The sequence below is a fragment of the Cavia porcellus genome, unplaced genomic scaffold (genome assembly GCF_034190915.1).
Source record: "Cavia porcellus strain 051 isolate PalLab524CR breed Dunkin Hartley unplaced genomic scaffold, mCavPor4.1 scaffold_8, whole genome shotgun sequence".
NCBI classification, from domain to species: domain Eukaryota; kingdom Metazoa; phylum Chordata; class Mammalia; order Rodentia; family Caviidae; genus Cavia; species Cavia porcellus.
Genome location: NW_026947491.1, coordinates 44,119,469 through 44,132,938, shown reverse-complemented (window position 1 = coordinate 44,132,938; position 13,470 = coordinate 44,119,469). Strand labels below are relative to the sequence as shown.

The window sequence follows — 13,470 nt, the reverse complement described above, 5'->3', positions numbered from 1 at the left end:
TATAACAAATTAGAAATGACAAACAGAGAGTAGATATCCCCTAGCTTTTCCCAGATTTCCAAGGCATGCCCCAAGCAAACCACTACGGGGTAGAGTTTCTTAGGAAGATATCAACTAATAATTTGGGAAGAAACTGTACAGCAGTTTTCAACAACTAGATTCTGAGAGCTTATTGCACTCTGACCTCTCCATGTCATAAGATAAATGACAAATGTTCGAGTTGAGGAAGTTTGTCTTTGATATATTTTCTGCAACACATAGGTATGAGTGTTTAAATAGATGTCACTGGCTGGCAACTAAACATTAATACTCACCTCCCAGGATTCTGAAGGGGCCCAGCCCAGCTGATGGGTGTATATATAGGGACCGAGCCAGGTCTCTCCCAAAGGAGTTATACCTACTCCCTCCCTAATCTCTGCCTTCTTTCAGCTGTGCTCTTGCTCTTATCTCGCCTCTGGTTGCTCCTGCAACCATGAGCCATCACTTTAGTTCGCAATCTACATTTAGCTTAAGGAGCAGGCAGGCCTGTAACAACACGTCTTCCTCAGGCTTTGGTGGTGGCAGTCGGGTCGTGGGGTCTGTGAGTCAGGCTTGGGGGAGGGATGGTTCTGGTGGATATGTGGGCCACGGAAGAGGGTTCGGCTCTCGGAGTCTTTGCAGCCTGCGTGGCTGTACAAGCATTTCCTCGGGCCTGGTGGGCAGAAGTGCCAGCGGTTTCCACCAGGGTAGGGGAGCAGGAGGAAGATTTAGAGTGGGAAGAAGCTTTGGGGGTTGTGGTCTTGGTAGTGGGAGTTTTGGAACTGGGAGATTTGGAGGTGGTTGCCATGAAGGAGGTAGCTTAGGAGTTGCAGGGGCTATCAATTTTGGGTCTGCAGGCTTTGGTCCTTCATATTCTCCGGGTGGCATCCATGAGGTGACTATTAATCAGAGCCTCCTAGAGCCACTTCACTTGGAAGTGGATCCTGAAATTCAGAAGAGCAAGACCCGAGAGCGGGAACAGCTTATGGTTCTCAACAACAAGTTTGCCTCCTTCATTGACAAGGTGAGTACCTTAGGGGCAGGCAGAGTCTTTGGTCACAAATCTTCTACCCTACAGTGCTGTTTCAGTTTGATGATGACAGCCACTCTCAGACACGTATGCCCTAGGACTTTTGAAGGTACTTAAGTTACTTGTGTGTATAGGTTCTTTCTGTTCCCTTTTGACAAGAAAGCAGATAAAGGGTATGAAAATACTCAACAAATATACTGTATAGTAAGTTAATTCTTATTCACCAGTATTTACTTTTCTTTCACCCATGCATTTATCCATCCATTCACTCAGCCACACACCTATCCATCTGTTCATTCACCTACACATCCTTCCCTTCCTCTCTCTTTGTCTCTCTACACACATACATGTGTGTGTCCTTGTGCACTCCTATCCATCCATGTGCTCACCCATCAACGTATGTCCATCCATCCATCCATCATCCATTTCTGCCCACCTCCATCCAGCTGTCCACTCATCCAAACATCCTTTCATCCACTTGTGCACACAGTCCATTCATCTATCATCCACCCACCCACATGATCCATTCATCCACCTACCCATCCATACATATTCATTCATCTTTCTACATACACAACTGCACACACCTATTCATACATATGCAAACAACCTACCCCTATCATTCACACCCATTTACCCATCCATCCATCCATCCATCCATCCATCCATCCATGTATTCATGTCTACCTGTGCAGTCTGCAAATATTTACTAAGCATCTATGGTATGCCAATCACTGTTTTATGCACTATAGGCATGACAGGATACAAGAAATTCTACATTTAAAAGCAAATGAATTAACACAAAAGTGTATAAGAAGTATGTTAATAGGGATAGGAGTCTTTGGGCTAAAGAAGTTCAAAGGAAAGCACCCTGAGCTCTGCCTGGGAGAGATTCTCTGAGGCCCTGGTCTTGAAGGTAGAAGAAGAGTCCAACAACTTTGCAGAGAAGAAGGCATTTCCTGACAGAAGGAGACATGAAAGTGTAACATATTTTAGGAATTTCAGATGGTGAAGATTCCTGGGGAAAATGACATAATGGAAGGAAGTGGGAGAAGTAGAGACGAAGCTCTAGAGCAGTTAGGAAAGCTGTCTGAGCAAGCCATACAAGGCCTAGGAAACTGGGACATGGCTGAGAGCTAAAGTCAGTGACACACAATGCCACATTCTTACTTCTGTGTCACTCATCCAGGGCACAGAAGGTGCAGATGGAGCCATGGAATCTCTTTTCACTAGTTCCCTGGATCAACCTCAGATTAGTTTGAGCTCAAGGCCAAATATCCAGGCAGAGGCTGGCAGAACAGGCATAATAAAACTCTTTTTCTAAACCAGAGGTGGGGGCACAATGGCCACTGCCTCTTATCAGGACAAACACTAGGAGCAGGGTAGAGTATGTCACCAAGAGGAAGAGGGGTAGAATGCTGAGGCATAGAGGCAGCCAAAAAATAGTTCAACAAAGGCATGGTGCTTCCGGCTACTTCTGGTCACCATGGATTGGAAATCTGGCTGAATATCTCACTTTAGATACAGGCACAGACTGAAAAAGTTTGACCAGCACAAGAAAAAATGTGAAGGTGAAGATAAAGGTAAAGGTAGAGGTGAAGGAGATACCTCTGAGAGATCAAGCCTGGGGTGGGGAGGAGCAGAGAAATCAGTCAGACGACCACAGGTTCTGACTATTGATCTGAGATTCTTACTGGATTTTCGTTCGTGCCATTAACAGAGCTTTTGTCCAGTTTTATAGCAGGGGGCTTTAAGCAGAAGGCAGATTGCAAAAAACTAACTTCTTGACCTTCTCTAAGGGCAAGGTCTGTGATGACCAAGAGGGGAGATACCTCAGCCAGATGGGCTCTGGCCTGGAAAGAAGGCTTCAGTTATAGGGATTTTGACCCTGGTCCCTGGGCTGGTCATCCTGTATTTTCCCTTCACTCTAAGCTGCCTTTTCTTAGCAGTGTAACAGAGCCCATAGCTCCTCCATTTAAGACCTCCACTGGCTTCTTGTGTCATTTGCAATAAAAACCAGGCTCCTACAAGGTGCTCCACTACACAGATGCTGCCATGATTTTCTTTCTTTGGTCCCCACAATGCTACTGCTACTAAGCACAGGGCTCTGAGTATTGAATTGGTTTTTCTGGGCGTGCCACCACACAGTAAAAATAGGCAGTGACAGAAATTCCTCCCAGGAGTGTTTCGGGCTGTGTTGATAAGTTTGTGAGAGGTTGCTGATTGCCCAACCTCTTGCTTTGCTAAAGCCAGCAAACATGAGCCATGTGAAATAATGCTCTCTGTGAGCATTGTTCTGTCTAGAGTCAGGATCTAGAGGGGGTTACCAAGGGCTGACCCTTGGACAGGTAGGTGCAGCAGCTGGGTTTTGGGTGCTTGCATTAATGCCACACTATAACCCATGCCTGCAGGGTTTTTCTCTGATGGCACCAAGCAGTGGGTTTGCTCTTTCACAGGGCTCCTAGAGGAGAGAGCTGTATTTTGGAGGGATGTATACCTGTGAGGGGGTACAAATATGTGTATGTCTGGGTATTAGTGTGTGCATAAACACACACAAGTGCTGCAGCAAAGCACAGAGGCAGAACCATCATTTCTCTCAGCACAGAGGACGGAAGGCTGAATTTCTCCATTTGGGGGCAACCAGCAGAAGGATATTGAAATCTGACTGTCACTCTGTAAAGTCACCAAGACCATCTACTTAGTCTGCACAGCCAGTCACCTCTTTGGTCCCTGAATCTCATCTTTGTATCCAGTTTTGGGAGAAGAGGTCATGCAAATTCAAGGTCATGCGATTTCCTACTCCATTTCCTAGGCTATTAAGGAAAGAGCAACTTGAGCATGTCTCAAAGATCTGCTGACCACCCAAAGGGTCACTGGGTATATTACACAATTAAAAAACTGAGACCATCTAAAAAAGTCCTGCCTGGACTACATATATATATATATGTATAGTTATATAGGTTACTTTCCTGAAACATACTGGCAATAAGAAGAGATGGTGGTGGCTATACAGGGGCACCCACGGAAGCTTTCTCAGGAATCAATTTTAATATTCCAAGTTGGATTGTGACTTCTGTGTCCTTATTTTCTCATCTTCAATCAACCAGAAAGAGAAAGAAATCTTGGTTTTTCACTCTTTCCAGGTTCAGAAACACCATTTCCTTAAGTTAGCATGGGTAAATTTAGTGCAGAAGTGACAATTCTATGATGTGAATGTTTATAGCAAGTGAAACATGGCACTCACTGGAAGTGATGTATCTTTAAAACCAGAGTGAGCTCAGTGTTAATTTTAGGCAAGTTGACCTGTAGCCACTGGTCACTATCATAATTGCTTTCTGGTGTCCTGATGCTAGAAAAGAAGTTTTCCACCCTAGGTCACCCTGATTCTTTGAGATCTGGGCCTACAATGGGTTACTGATCCCCCTCCTGTGGGGGAGTTGCTCTGATCTGTGGAGATCTGCTCTGATCTGCCTGGAGATTGACTGGGGTCCTTGTTCTTAGGTGCGGTTTCTGGAGCAGCAGAACCAGGTGTTACAAACAAAATGGGAGCTTCTGCAGCAGGTGGACACCTTGTCACAGACCAACAGCCTGGATGACTTCTTTGAGAACTACATCAGTACGCTGCAGAAGCAGGCAGATTTTCTTAATGCTGAGCAGATGCACATAAACTCAGAGATTGGGAGCATGGAGGACATTGTGGAGGACTACAAGAGCAAGTGAGGCCCATAGGATAAAGGGGGTGGGAAGCAATGCAGCAGGGAAGTGATTCACAAGGGGCAAGCCATTCTGCTGCGGTGTTTATGTGTAAGAGGTGGTACCAGTTGTGTGGGCTGTGCACTGTGCAGTGCAGGGAGCACCGCTAGCAGCCCTGGTGGGATGGGAACTGCCAATTGTACTTAGTGGGGAAGGGCAGGGTAGCTTTTATGGATACTAGAGCCAAATAGACTATGCTAGTCTGCCATTAGCTGCCATGAGTTCTTTTATGTCTTTGGTTCTCATGTTAAAGTGGGGATAGTAACTTCCTTGATGGATTACTGTGCCAGATAGGTCTGTGGTTCTCAAATTCTGGCATGCATCAGCTTGCTAAAATCAGATTGCCAAGCTCCACTCCTAGAATTTCTGCTTTAGTAGGTCTGGGATGGCGCCAGAGCATTTGCATTTTTAGCATGTTACCAAGTGGTGCTGATACTGATGGATTGGGGTCTACACTTTGAGAAGGACTGGTTTAAAAGCAATTATGGTTAGTAAGTTCTTTGTACAATGCCTGCACATACCAAGCACTCAGTAAGTGGCAGCTATTATTAATAATAATGATAGAGATTGCGGGCCTTGTCAAACTTAAGATCAGCTGTTCCCAAGCAATTGTGCAAATGACTGAGTGATTTCTCCCTTTCTCTTCCTCCCTGATACACTTGTATTGTGCCAGGGAGACCCAAAGGTGTGTGATCCGTCAGGGAAAACCAAACTCACACTGGACATGCTGTGGAGCAGCATTGTTGGTGCAACTTTTTCTTTTAAACAATTTAGTAAAAGTGGTGATTACTTTGTTTTTAATGGAGAAAAACCCAATTGAATTTGACATATTTATAAAGATAAAACATCAGAATAGAATGGGCATTTTGGGGGCTTTCTGTGTAGCTCTGAGTTTCTAACCTGGGTCCTTGTCCTCTATGTTGGCTTGGGGAACCGAAATCTGGCTTCAGAGCTCAGAAGAAAGCAGCAGGTCCCGGCAGGAGCCAATCAGTGTTGTAAGCTGGGATCTCTGAGTCCAAGACAGCAGAGGCTTGGGGAAGCCTGAGCTTTCTGCTGTGAGCAGACACCTCAGGGAGCCAAGATCAGCTCTGCAGCTGTCTGTGTTCCTTACCTCCCCCAGGTACGAGGAAGAAATCAACAAGAGGACCAATATTGAGAATGAGTTTGCAGATCTGAAGAAGGTAAAGGAAAAGGAGGTTCCAAGGGGGTCTGTGGACACAAGAGACTGGGTAGAGTGAGACATCCCTGTGGGATGTTTGATGACATGGACAGAGTGACTTCTGAGGCCATCTTGATGAGTGCTGCCCAAATGTTGGGCTCTTACACTGAAGCAGAAGGAAATCTGAAATGGGCATTGCTAGAATCCTGTAGGAATCATCCTGTTTACATTTCTCCAGGCTTCTGAAAATGACATTAAATTAAGTGACAGCTTTTGAATGTCAGTTCTGTATGTCCTCGGAACAGAGAAAGTTCCCAGGGTGCTGTGTGTATGTGGCTGACGGAAGTATGGAGGTTTGTGTCATGCCTTCTTCTGGCCAGGATAGTTAGAGTTTGCAGGCTTCTGATTTGACTGAGGTTGAGTGTTGGCATTTTTAGGCCAGGACATAAATTCAGAGATGCTTTGTCACTTGCCTCGGTCAGCTAGCAATCTAGCATAGCAGATGATTCCTGGGTGATAGTGTCAAGCCATCTTTGCTTGCTTTGTAGGATATGGATGCTGCTTGTATGAGTGAAAGAAATCTGCAGTCCAAACTACACATATTGATCGTGGAGATCAATTTCTTGAAGTATTTATGTGGTGTGGTGAGTTCAGCTCTTATGAGAGACTCCATTCTTTTCTTACAAGGGTTATGCATTGAATGAAGGAGGCCTGGAACCTAACACTCTCCACTAGAAGCTCATCTTCTCAGGTCCCCAGTTCTGTGAGTCTGGAGTCAGCCATTCTCTCTACCCTCAATTTTCAGAGTTCCTCGGTGGGGGGAGTGGAGATGGGATCAGTGAGAATTCAAAGATAGGAGGAGATAAAGTTGTCTCTGTTTCATGGTGCCCAACCTATCTGGAAAATGATGCTAACACTGGGACGTAGAAAAACCAACCATAAATCTTCATGTACATGCACCATACTGGGGAGCTGATGGGGTGATTAAAGAACTCTGTAGGAGATGAAAATATGGATCTTAGAGTAAAGACACACTGTAGGGTACAGTGTGCTCCTTCATCCCAATCCTTCTGTCATCTGTGTCTGATGTGGAACATGCCCTGGGTTGTTCTGTGTTAGGAGCTCTACTTATGTGATGGGCATCTCCATTCTACAGAAGAGGAAGCAGAGACTGAAAGATTAAATTATAGCTAGTGAAGTGAGTGGCTCCTCAGCTAGAATCTTTCCTGTTGTTTTAGAGCTCTTGTGGTTTCAAGGAGCTTGTATGCTTGTTGAGGGACTCAGCTCATAACAGTCAGGTGAGAATAAGGCCAGGATCCAGGGTATGGGAGAGACATGATGAAGAATGCCTTCCTTCTCCCTGGAAGCTAGCCTTGGGCCCATTACCTTTCTTGTGGTAGTTGGGACTCTCCCATTCCCTCTACTTATCCATAATTTAAAGACTTTCTCCCAATAATCCTGCTAGCTCAGGTTTCTGGCTTCTCCAGGGAAACTGAGGACTGTAGGAGGGGAGTGAAAGGAATCAACTGAGTTCCATGTATTACAGGAGATGTCCCAGGTGCAAACCAACGTCACTGACACCAATGTCATCCTATCAATGGATAATAACCGCACCCTGGACCTGGACAGCATCATTCAAGCAGTGCAGGCTGAGTATGAACTGATTATACAGAAGAGTAAGGATGAGGCTGAGGCGCTGTACCAGACCAAGGTGAGCCAGGCCCTCCAGATTTGTACCTCCAAATAATAGATACTTCCAAAGATTGGTACCATCTTCCCTTTATTTCTGAAGTACAACATGCTGCAGAAATTTGAGAAGTTATGGGTAAAAATTACCAATATCTCATCACCCCCATTCTACCATTTATGCATTTATTTGCAGCTACCATTTATGGAGAACTCCCAGGTTCGAGGCACCACACACATGCTTAATACATTTTTTCATTTAATCCTTAAAATAACCCCAATAGATCAGGTTTTATTATCACTACTTTGCAAGTAATAGAGTGTGAGATTCCCTAAACTTTGTAGCAAGCAAGTGGCTCCAGAACCCAGTTAAACTTCAGTGTGCTGCCTCTGAGCCACTGCTCTTACTTCAGGCAGGCTTACATCCTAGCCAGAAAGCCTTACTTCTTCTTCTTTTTTTTTAATTTTAAAGGTGGTGGTGGGGTAAAATTAAACATAACAAAATAGAAAAAAATAGGACATAAGAAATCACTACAATGCTTTTAGTTGTTTCATAATAGTATCCATTAAAATATAACTTTGTACTTTTCACTTTTCTGTGTTACTTACCACTTATGAATACCTTACTATGCTACTAAATGTTCTACAACATTTTAGTTCAACATACCCCACTACGAGACAACCTTCTCACATACTAGATAAACATACACATAGTAAAGTCCTTGGGCATATCTTTGGCTACTTTTTTTCTTTTTATCATAAATTTACCTGGGCCTTTTTGGAGGATGAAGACTATAATTGAAGGGATAAACACAACAGCCAAGCCACCTAATCCTGAAGAGTTGGCATTGGGTGATATGTTCTGTGAATTATTTAAGACCAATTCCAATCTTGGCTGATCTCTTCTGTCCCACTATTCCACAGATAGATGTCCTGGGATGGAATGGGATTTTGATATTGAACTGGAAAGCACATAGTCAACAGTGAAAACATCAAAAAACTAATTCTCTTGCATCAACTTGCCCTCTACCATGATCTGTGGGATAGAGATAGATATAGGAGAGGGAGGGAGAAGGGGAGGGAGAGGAAGAAGGAGAGGGAGAGAGGAAGGAAGGGAGGAAGGGGAGAGAGGTAGGAGGGATAGAGGGAGAAAAACAGAGAGAGTAAATATGAACAAACACAAAGCATGCTGAGGGCGTCTGAGGACAGGCAGTCCTCCCTGATAGGGGAAATCATCCTGGAAAAAGGTAGGAAGGCATATGGTAGAATGGAAAGAGTGAGGGGTTGTAGTGTGGATAAGGACCAATGTGAAGATTTAGGTGCACAAAAAAATGAGGCAGAAAGAATATCAAGAAGCAGGGCTTTCTGGCTAGGATATAAGCCTGCCTGGAGAGTGGTGGGAGTGAGGGAGACTTGGTATAGAGGGTGTGTGTGTGTGTGTGTGTGTGTTTACAGCTCAAGCGAGAGAGGTTTGGTATGGGTGTGAGTATGTATGTGCACTTGTGGGACCACAGCCGTAGGTGGGCTTACTCTGGAAATTTCCAGGGGAGAACAGCCTAGACTCACCCCTTCTTAGGAGAGCCCACCATGAGCATCAGGTGCTGACCATGATGTGCCTTTGACCCTTAGTACCAGGAACTTCAGATCTTAGCAGGGAGACATGGAGATGACCTGAAAAATACCAAGATGGCGATTGCTGAGCTCAACCGCAACATTAAGGGGATGCAAGCAGAGATTGCCAATGTCAAGAAGCAGGTGGGACAGGGGCTCAGGGTGGGCTGACTAGACACGGGGTTTGCCGCCTGCTGTGCACTGCTAGATCAGGCCTTCCAAACTCAACACCTACCTAATGTGGTTCTCCAACTCTCTGTGGTGTAGATTGAACAGATGCACTCGGCCATTTCAGATGCAGAGGAGAGGGGAGACCGGGCTCTCCAGGATGCAAAACAGAAGCTTCAGAACATGGATGAGGCCCTGCAGAATTCCAAGGAAGACTTGGCCCGGCTGCTGTGTGACTACCAGGCAATGCTGGGGGCCAAACTGTCCCTGGATGTGGAGATTGCCACCTACTGCAAGCTGCTGGAGTGTGAGGAGAACAGGTGGGTGTGGTGACTATGTTTTCCAAACCAAAGCTGAGGATGCAACCATGGAGTAGTGGAACCATTCAGAGAGAAGACAGTCTTCCCAGGAGATTGGTAATCCAGGTTGAGGAGAAGCATTTGCTTTATGCAGAGGTTGTGTGAGTTGGAGGGTAGGAGAGAAGCCATTGTGACCATACCCAGCCTCCAAGCACTATGTGTTCATGACCCAAGTCATTGCAGCCAGGTGGCAACCTCCATGCTGTAAGGCCTTGTTAAAAGGCTGAAACCCCTGCTAGCCCCACTGGCCCCTGGCATCTGCCTATGCACACACATCTCCTGGAGGCTTGGGGACAGCTACTGCTTCATACCACATCTCTGCTCCTGGTTTCTACAGTTGACGTCTTCAGGCCCCATAAGTTCAGCTGATGTGTATTTTTCGGTTTTCCAGGATGTCAGGAGAACAGCAGAGCCACGTAAGCATCGGTAAGTAGCAGGGTCCAGGGATAGAAGTGGCTGACCCTGGGAAGAGGGCAGGGCTAAGGAAGGTTCCCAGGTAGCCAGCAGGGACTAGCACTGAAGAGCAGACGAATTGGTTAAAATAAATGGTTATGATTTCAGGTCTGCTTATGTTAACTTGGACGGTACTTAATCAGCAGCAGGTAGAAGTCTTTAGGATACGCATTCAATAAGCAATGAGAAGGTGTTACTTATAGAGGGACAAGGGCTTTCTAAGTGGGAGGACTTTTGACTTCCAATGCATCTGTTTGCATGTTGGTTCGCTGTGGATTAAGGATGTAGGAGGCTGCAGGTGTCAGGGCCTGTACAGCTGGGTCCCCCTGCCTAACCCTAACCCTTCTGACCTTCTGCGCTGCCCTGTCCTATACAGCGGTGCAGAGCAGCCAGGTAGCTGTGAGTGGTGACGGCGGTGGAGGTGGCTCCAGAGGTTACAGAGGCGGCTATCCCAGCAGCAGCAGCAGCGGGGGCAGTTTTGGAGGCAGTGGCCGGAGCGGCAGCAGTGGGAGCTATGGTGCCAATACCAGGAGCAGCAGCAGGAGCGGGAGCCGAGCCGGCGGCAGCTCCTCGCGCCGCGTGCAGATCATCCAGACCTCCACCATCTCCTCCCGCAGGCGAGTGGTGGAGTAGAGGCCCAGCTGAGCCAGTGTCTGAGTTCTGCACCCAACACAGCTCAGAACTCCTCCTGTCGCCACTCCCCAACCCCTCCACACTCTCCCTGACTCTCACTTAGCCCTACCTGATGAGTCGCAGCAGTTTTGTGGATAAATTCATCTCTAAGTGGGGAAAGCAGGGTGGCTAAGCCCAATTAGCAGCTCTCTTTGGAGGGCGCTGTCTTAGATGTAACAGTCAGACACCTCTTCACTCAGCCTCCCCTGGGCTGCCTGGGCTCCTGTCCTGGGGGCACTTCAGGGCTTAGTTAAAGCAGTGAGGGAAAGAGCCTGTGGAGCATCTTCAAGGCAGATGGTCCAGAGCTGATGTCAGCTACACCAAGGGTCTTACTCCCAGGCTCTTTGCCCACACCTGGGCCTCTCCATGAGAACCCATCCCTCAGGGGCCTGGGAATGATCCCTTTGGTCAAGTGACTGATTTCCAAGAAGCAACCTTGGTAAAGTACCTTTGTACCAAGGCCAATCCTGCTTCTTGGTCAGTAGCCTTGCACTTCAAAATTGATGGCAGGTGTAAATTTCTGCCTACATCATACCTGCAGGCCATACCTGTCTTGATCTTGTGCCCAGAAACGTTTATCACCAGTTCCAGGTGGGAGTATTTCAGCAGCCAGGTGAGCACATCCTGTCTAAAGGAGGAAGGAGAAGCGCATCCTTGTCCAAAGGAAGGATTGTTCTTAGCAGTGGATAGAGGGATAGATAATCAAGTTCTGCTTCTGTCTTGTCCCTCCAGCCAGCTCTATTCTTTGGAAGCTTGTCCTTTTCCAGAATCTTCTCTATTAGAACTGTGCTGAGAAGTTCCCCTTGGGTTGGGAGCCTGTATCCCAGCTCTGTTCCATTCTGCTGTCCTAGGCCTGAGGGGTGTGAGCACCCAGCTTGGGTTTTGGGCTTGAGTCCATCTGAAATCTCCCCATATTTTGCAAGGCAGTTTGATGCTCTTTCTAAGATCTTATGAGTTGCTTCTGCCTCTGAATGCCTTGTGAGAATTCATAACTTTCAATTTAGAGTCATATACTAAATACTTGAGATGTGCTGGAGAGGACAGGGAGGGGACAGCACTGATGGAACATGATTTGCTTCTCAGATCTTGAGTCTACTTTGTGAGCTAGCTGAGTCTGTGCACAGCCATTGAGTCCATGATTCTGTCAAGGCATCGGATGGGTAGTATATGGGCCCTTTGGAGAGGGCTTGTGACTTTGTCATTTCCTGGTGGAAAGTTTTACCCTCTGGGTTTAGCATTTCTTTTCTCTCTAAAATAAATTTTTCTGTGATCTCAAAATGCTATTTGGTCAGATGAGTTACTTCTTTAATTTTTCCATGTCTTTGAAGTGATTCATATTTCAGAAGTTAATATTTAATATTTTTATTGTACAAGCAACATACAATCTTGAAGACCCTTGTTCATATAATTTTACTGATCTTTAAAGTTGGCTCTCATTCAAAAGTCAATTATACATCATTCAGGGGCATTTATTAAACTCTTACCATGTGGTCAACTGTGGCATAGGCACTGGGAATTCAAGGTTGCATGAGCATGTTTCTGAATTGTTAGATGCTTACAACTCAAGGGGGGCAGGAAGGTTCAGAGGGAAGAGAAACCAGAGTGTGCGCCTCTGTGCATCACCTAGCCTGAGGGTGGAAGCGAGGCCACCTGAAGACATGGACAGATTCATCAGAATAGGAGTAGTAGGACTTTCAGCAGCTGCCAGTGCTGTGGGTGGACAGTTTGGTCTCAACAGGCTTCTGGAGGACTAGAAAGAGGAATAAGGCTGGAGAAAGTGGCAACAGGCATTGGTATCCTGAGACTGGTTTGCTCAGAGACTAAAGAGGGAGAGTGAGTGTGTATGAGTGAAAAGAGAGGGAAGATATGAGAAAGAGCTGGGAGGCAAGAAGCCGAGGTGCATTAATTGAGTGAGGGTCAAGAGGGGGGTCTTTAACTGATGCCTTGAGGAAGGTGAAGATGCAGAAATTTAAAAAGATAATGAGTCAAGCCATCACCTTATCCTGTGAGGTGTTTCTGAGTCTCTGGAAAGGAGTCACATAAAAGTTGTGACTTGTGCACTAAACTAAAGTCAAAATGGATCAAAAGTCTAAACATTAAAACAGAAACACTAAGTCTACTGGAAGATAAGGTAGGTACAAATCTTGGAGACATAGGGGTAGATAGAGAATTCATGAACAAAATGCAAACTGCACGAGAAATACTTCAAAGAATCAACAACTGGGATCTCGTATTATTAAAAAGTTTTTGTACTTCAAAAGAAATCAACAAAGTGAGAAGAAAACCCACAGAATGGGAAAAAATTTTAACCAGCAATCTCTCAGACAAAGGACTTATATCCAGAACATATGAAGAGTTGAAAAACATCAAGCCCCCCAAATACAAAGACCCTCTCCAAAAATGGGCGTCTGAGATGAGCATACATTTCTCAGATGAAGATATATAAATGGCAAATAAATACATGAAGAAATGTTTACCACCACTGGTCATTTGAGAAATGCAAATTAAAACAGCACTGAGGTTTCATCTCACTCCAGAAAGAATAGCTGCCATCAAGAAAT

At 45.7% G+C, this 13,470-nt stretch overlaps 1 protein-coding gene across 1 annotated transcript; it reads left to right on the top strand.

Moving 5' to 3' along the window:
• Positions 1–399: 399 nt before the first annotated feature.
• Positions 400–12,187, top strand: LOC100713966 (keratin, type II cytoskeletal 1b). The gene is made up of 9 exons (XM_003476277.3): positions 400–1,042; positions 4,550–4,764; positions 5,922–5,982; positions 6,509–6,604; positions 7,507–7,671; positions 9,276–9,401; positions 9,525–9,745; positions 10,176–10,210; positions 10,614–12,187. Exons 1-9 carry the CDS (start codon positions 473–475, stop codon positions 10,868–10,870), a joined length of 1,746 nt encoding a protein of 581 aa, XP_003476325.1. The 5' UTR covers positions 400–472; the 3' UTR covers positions 10,871–12,187.
• Positions 12,188–13,470: the final 1,283 nt, after the last annotated feature.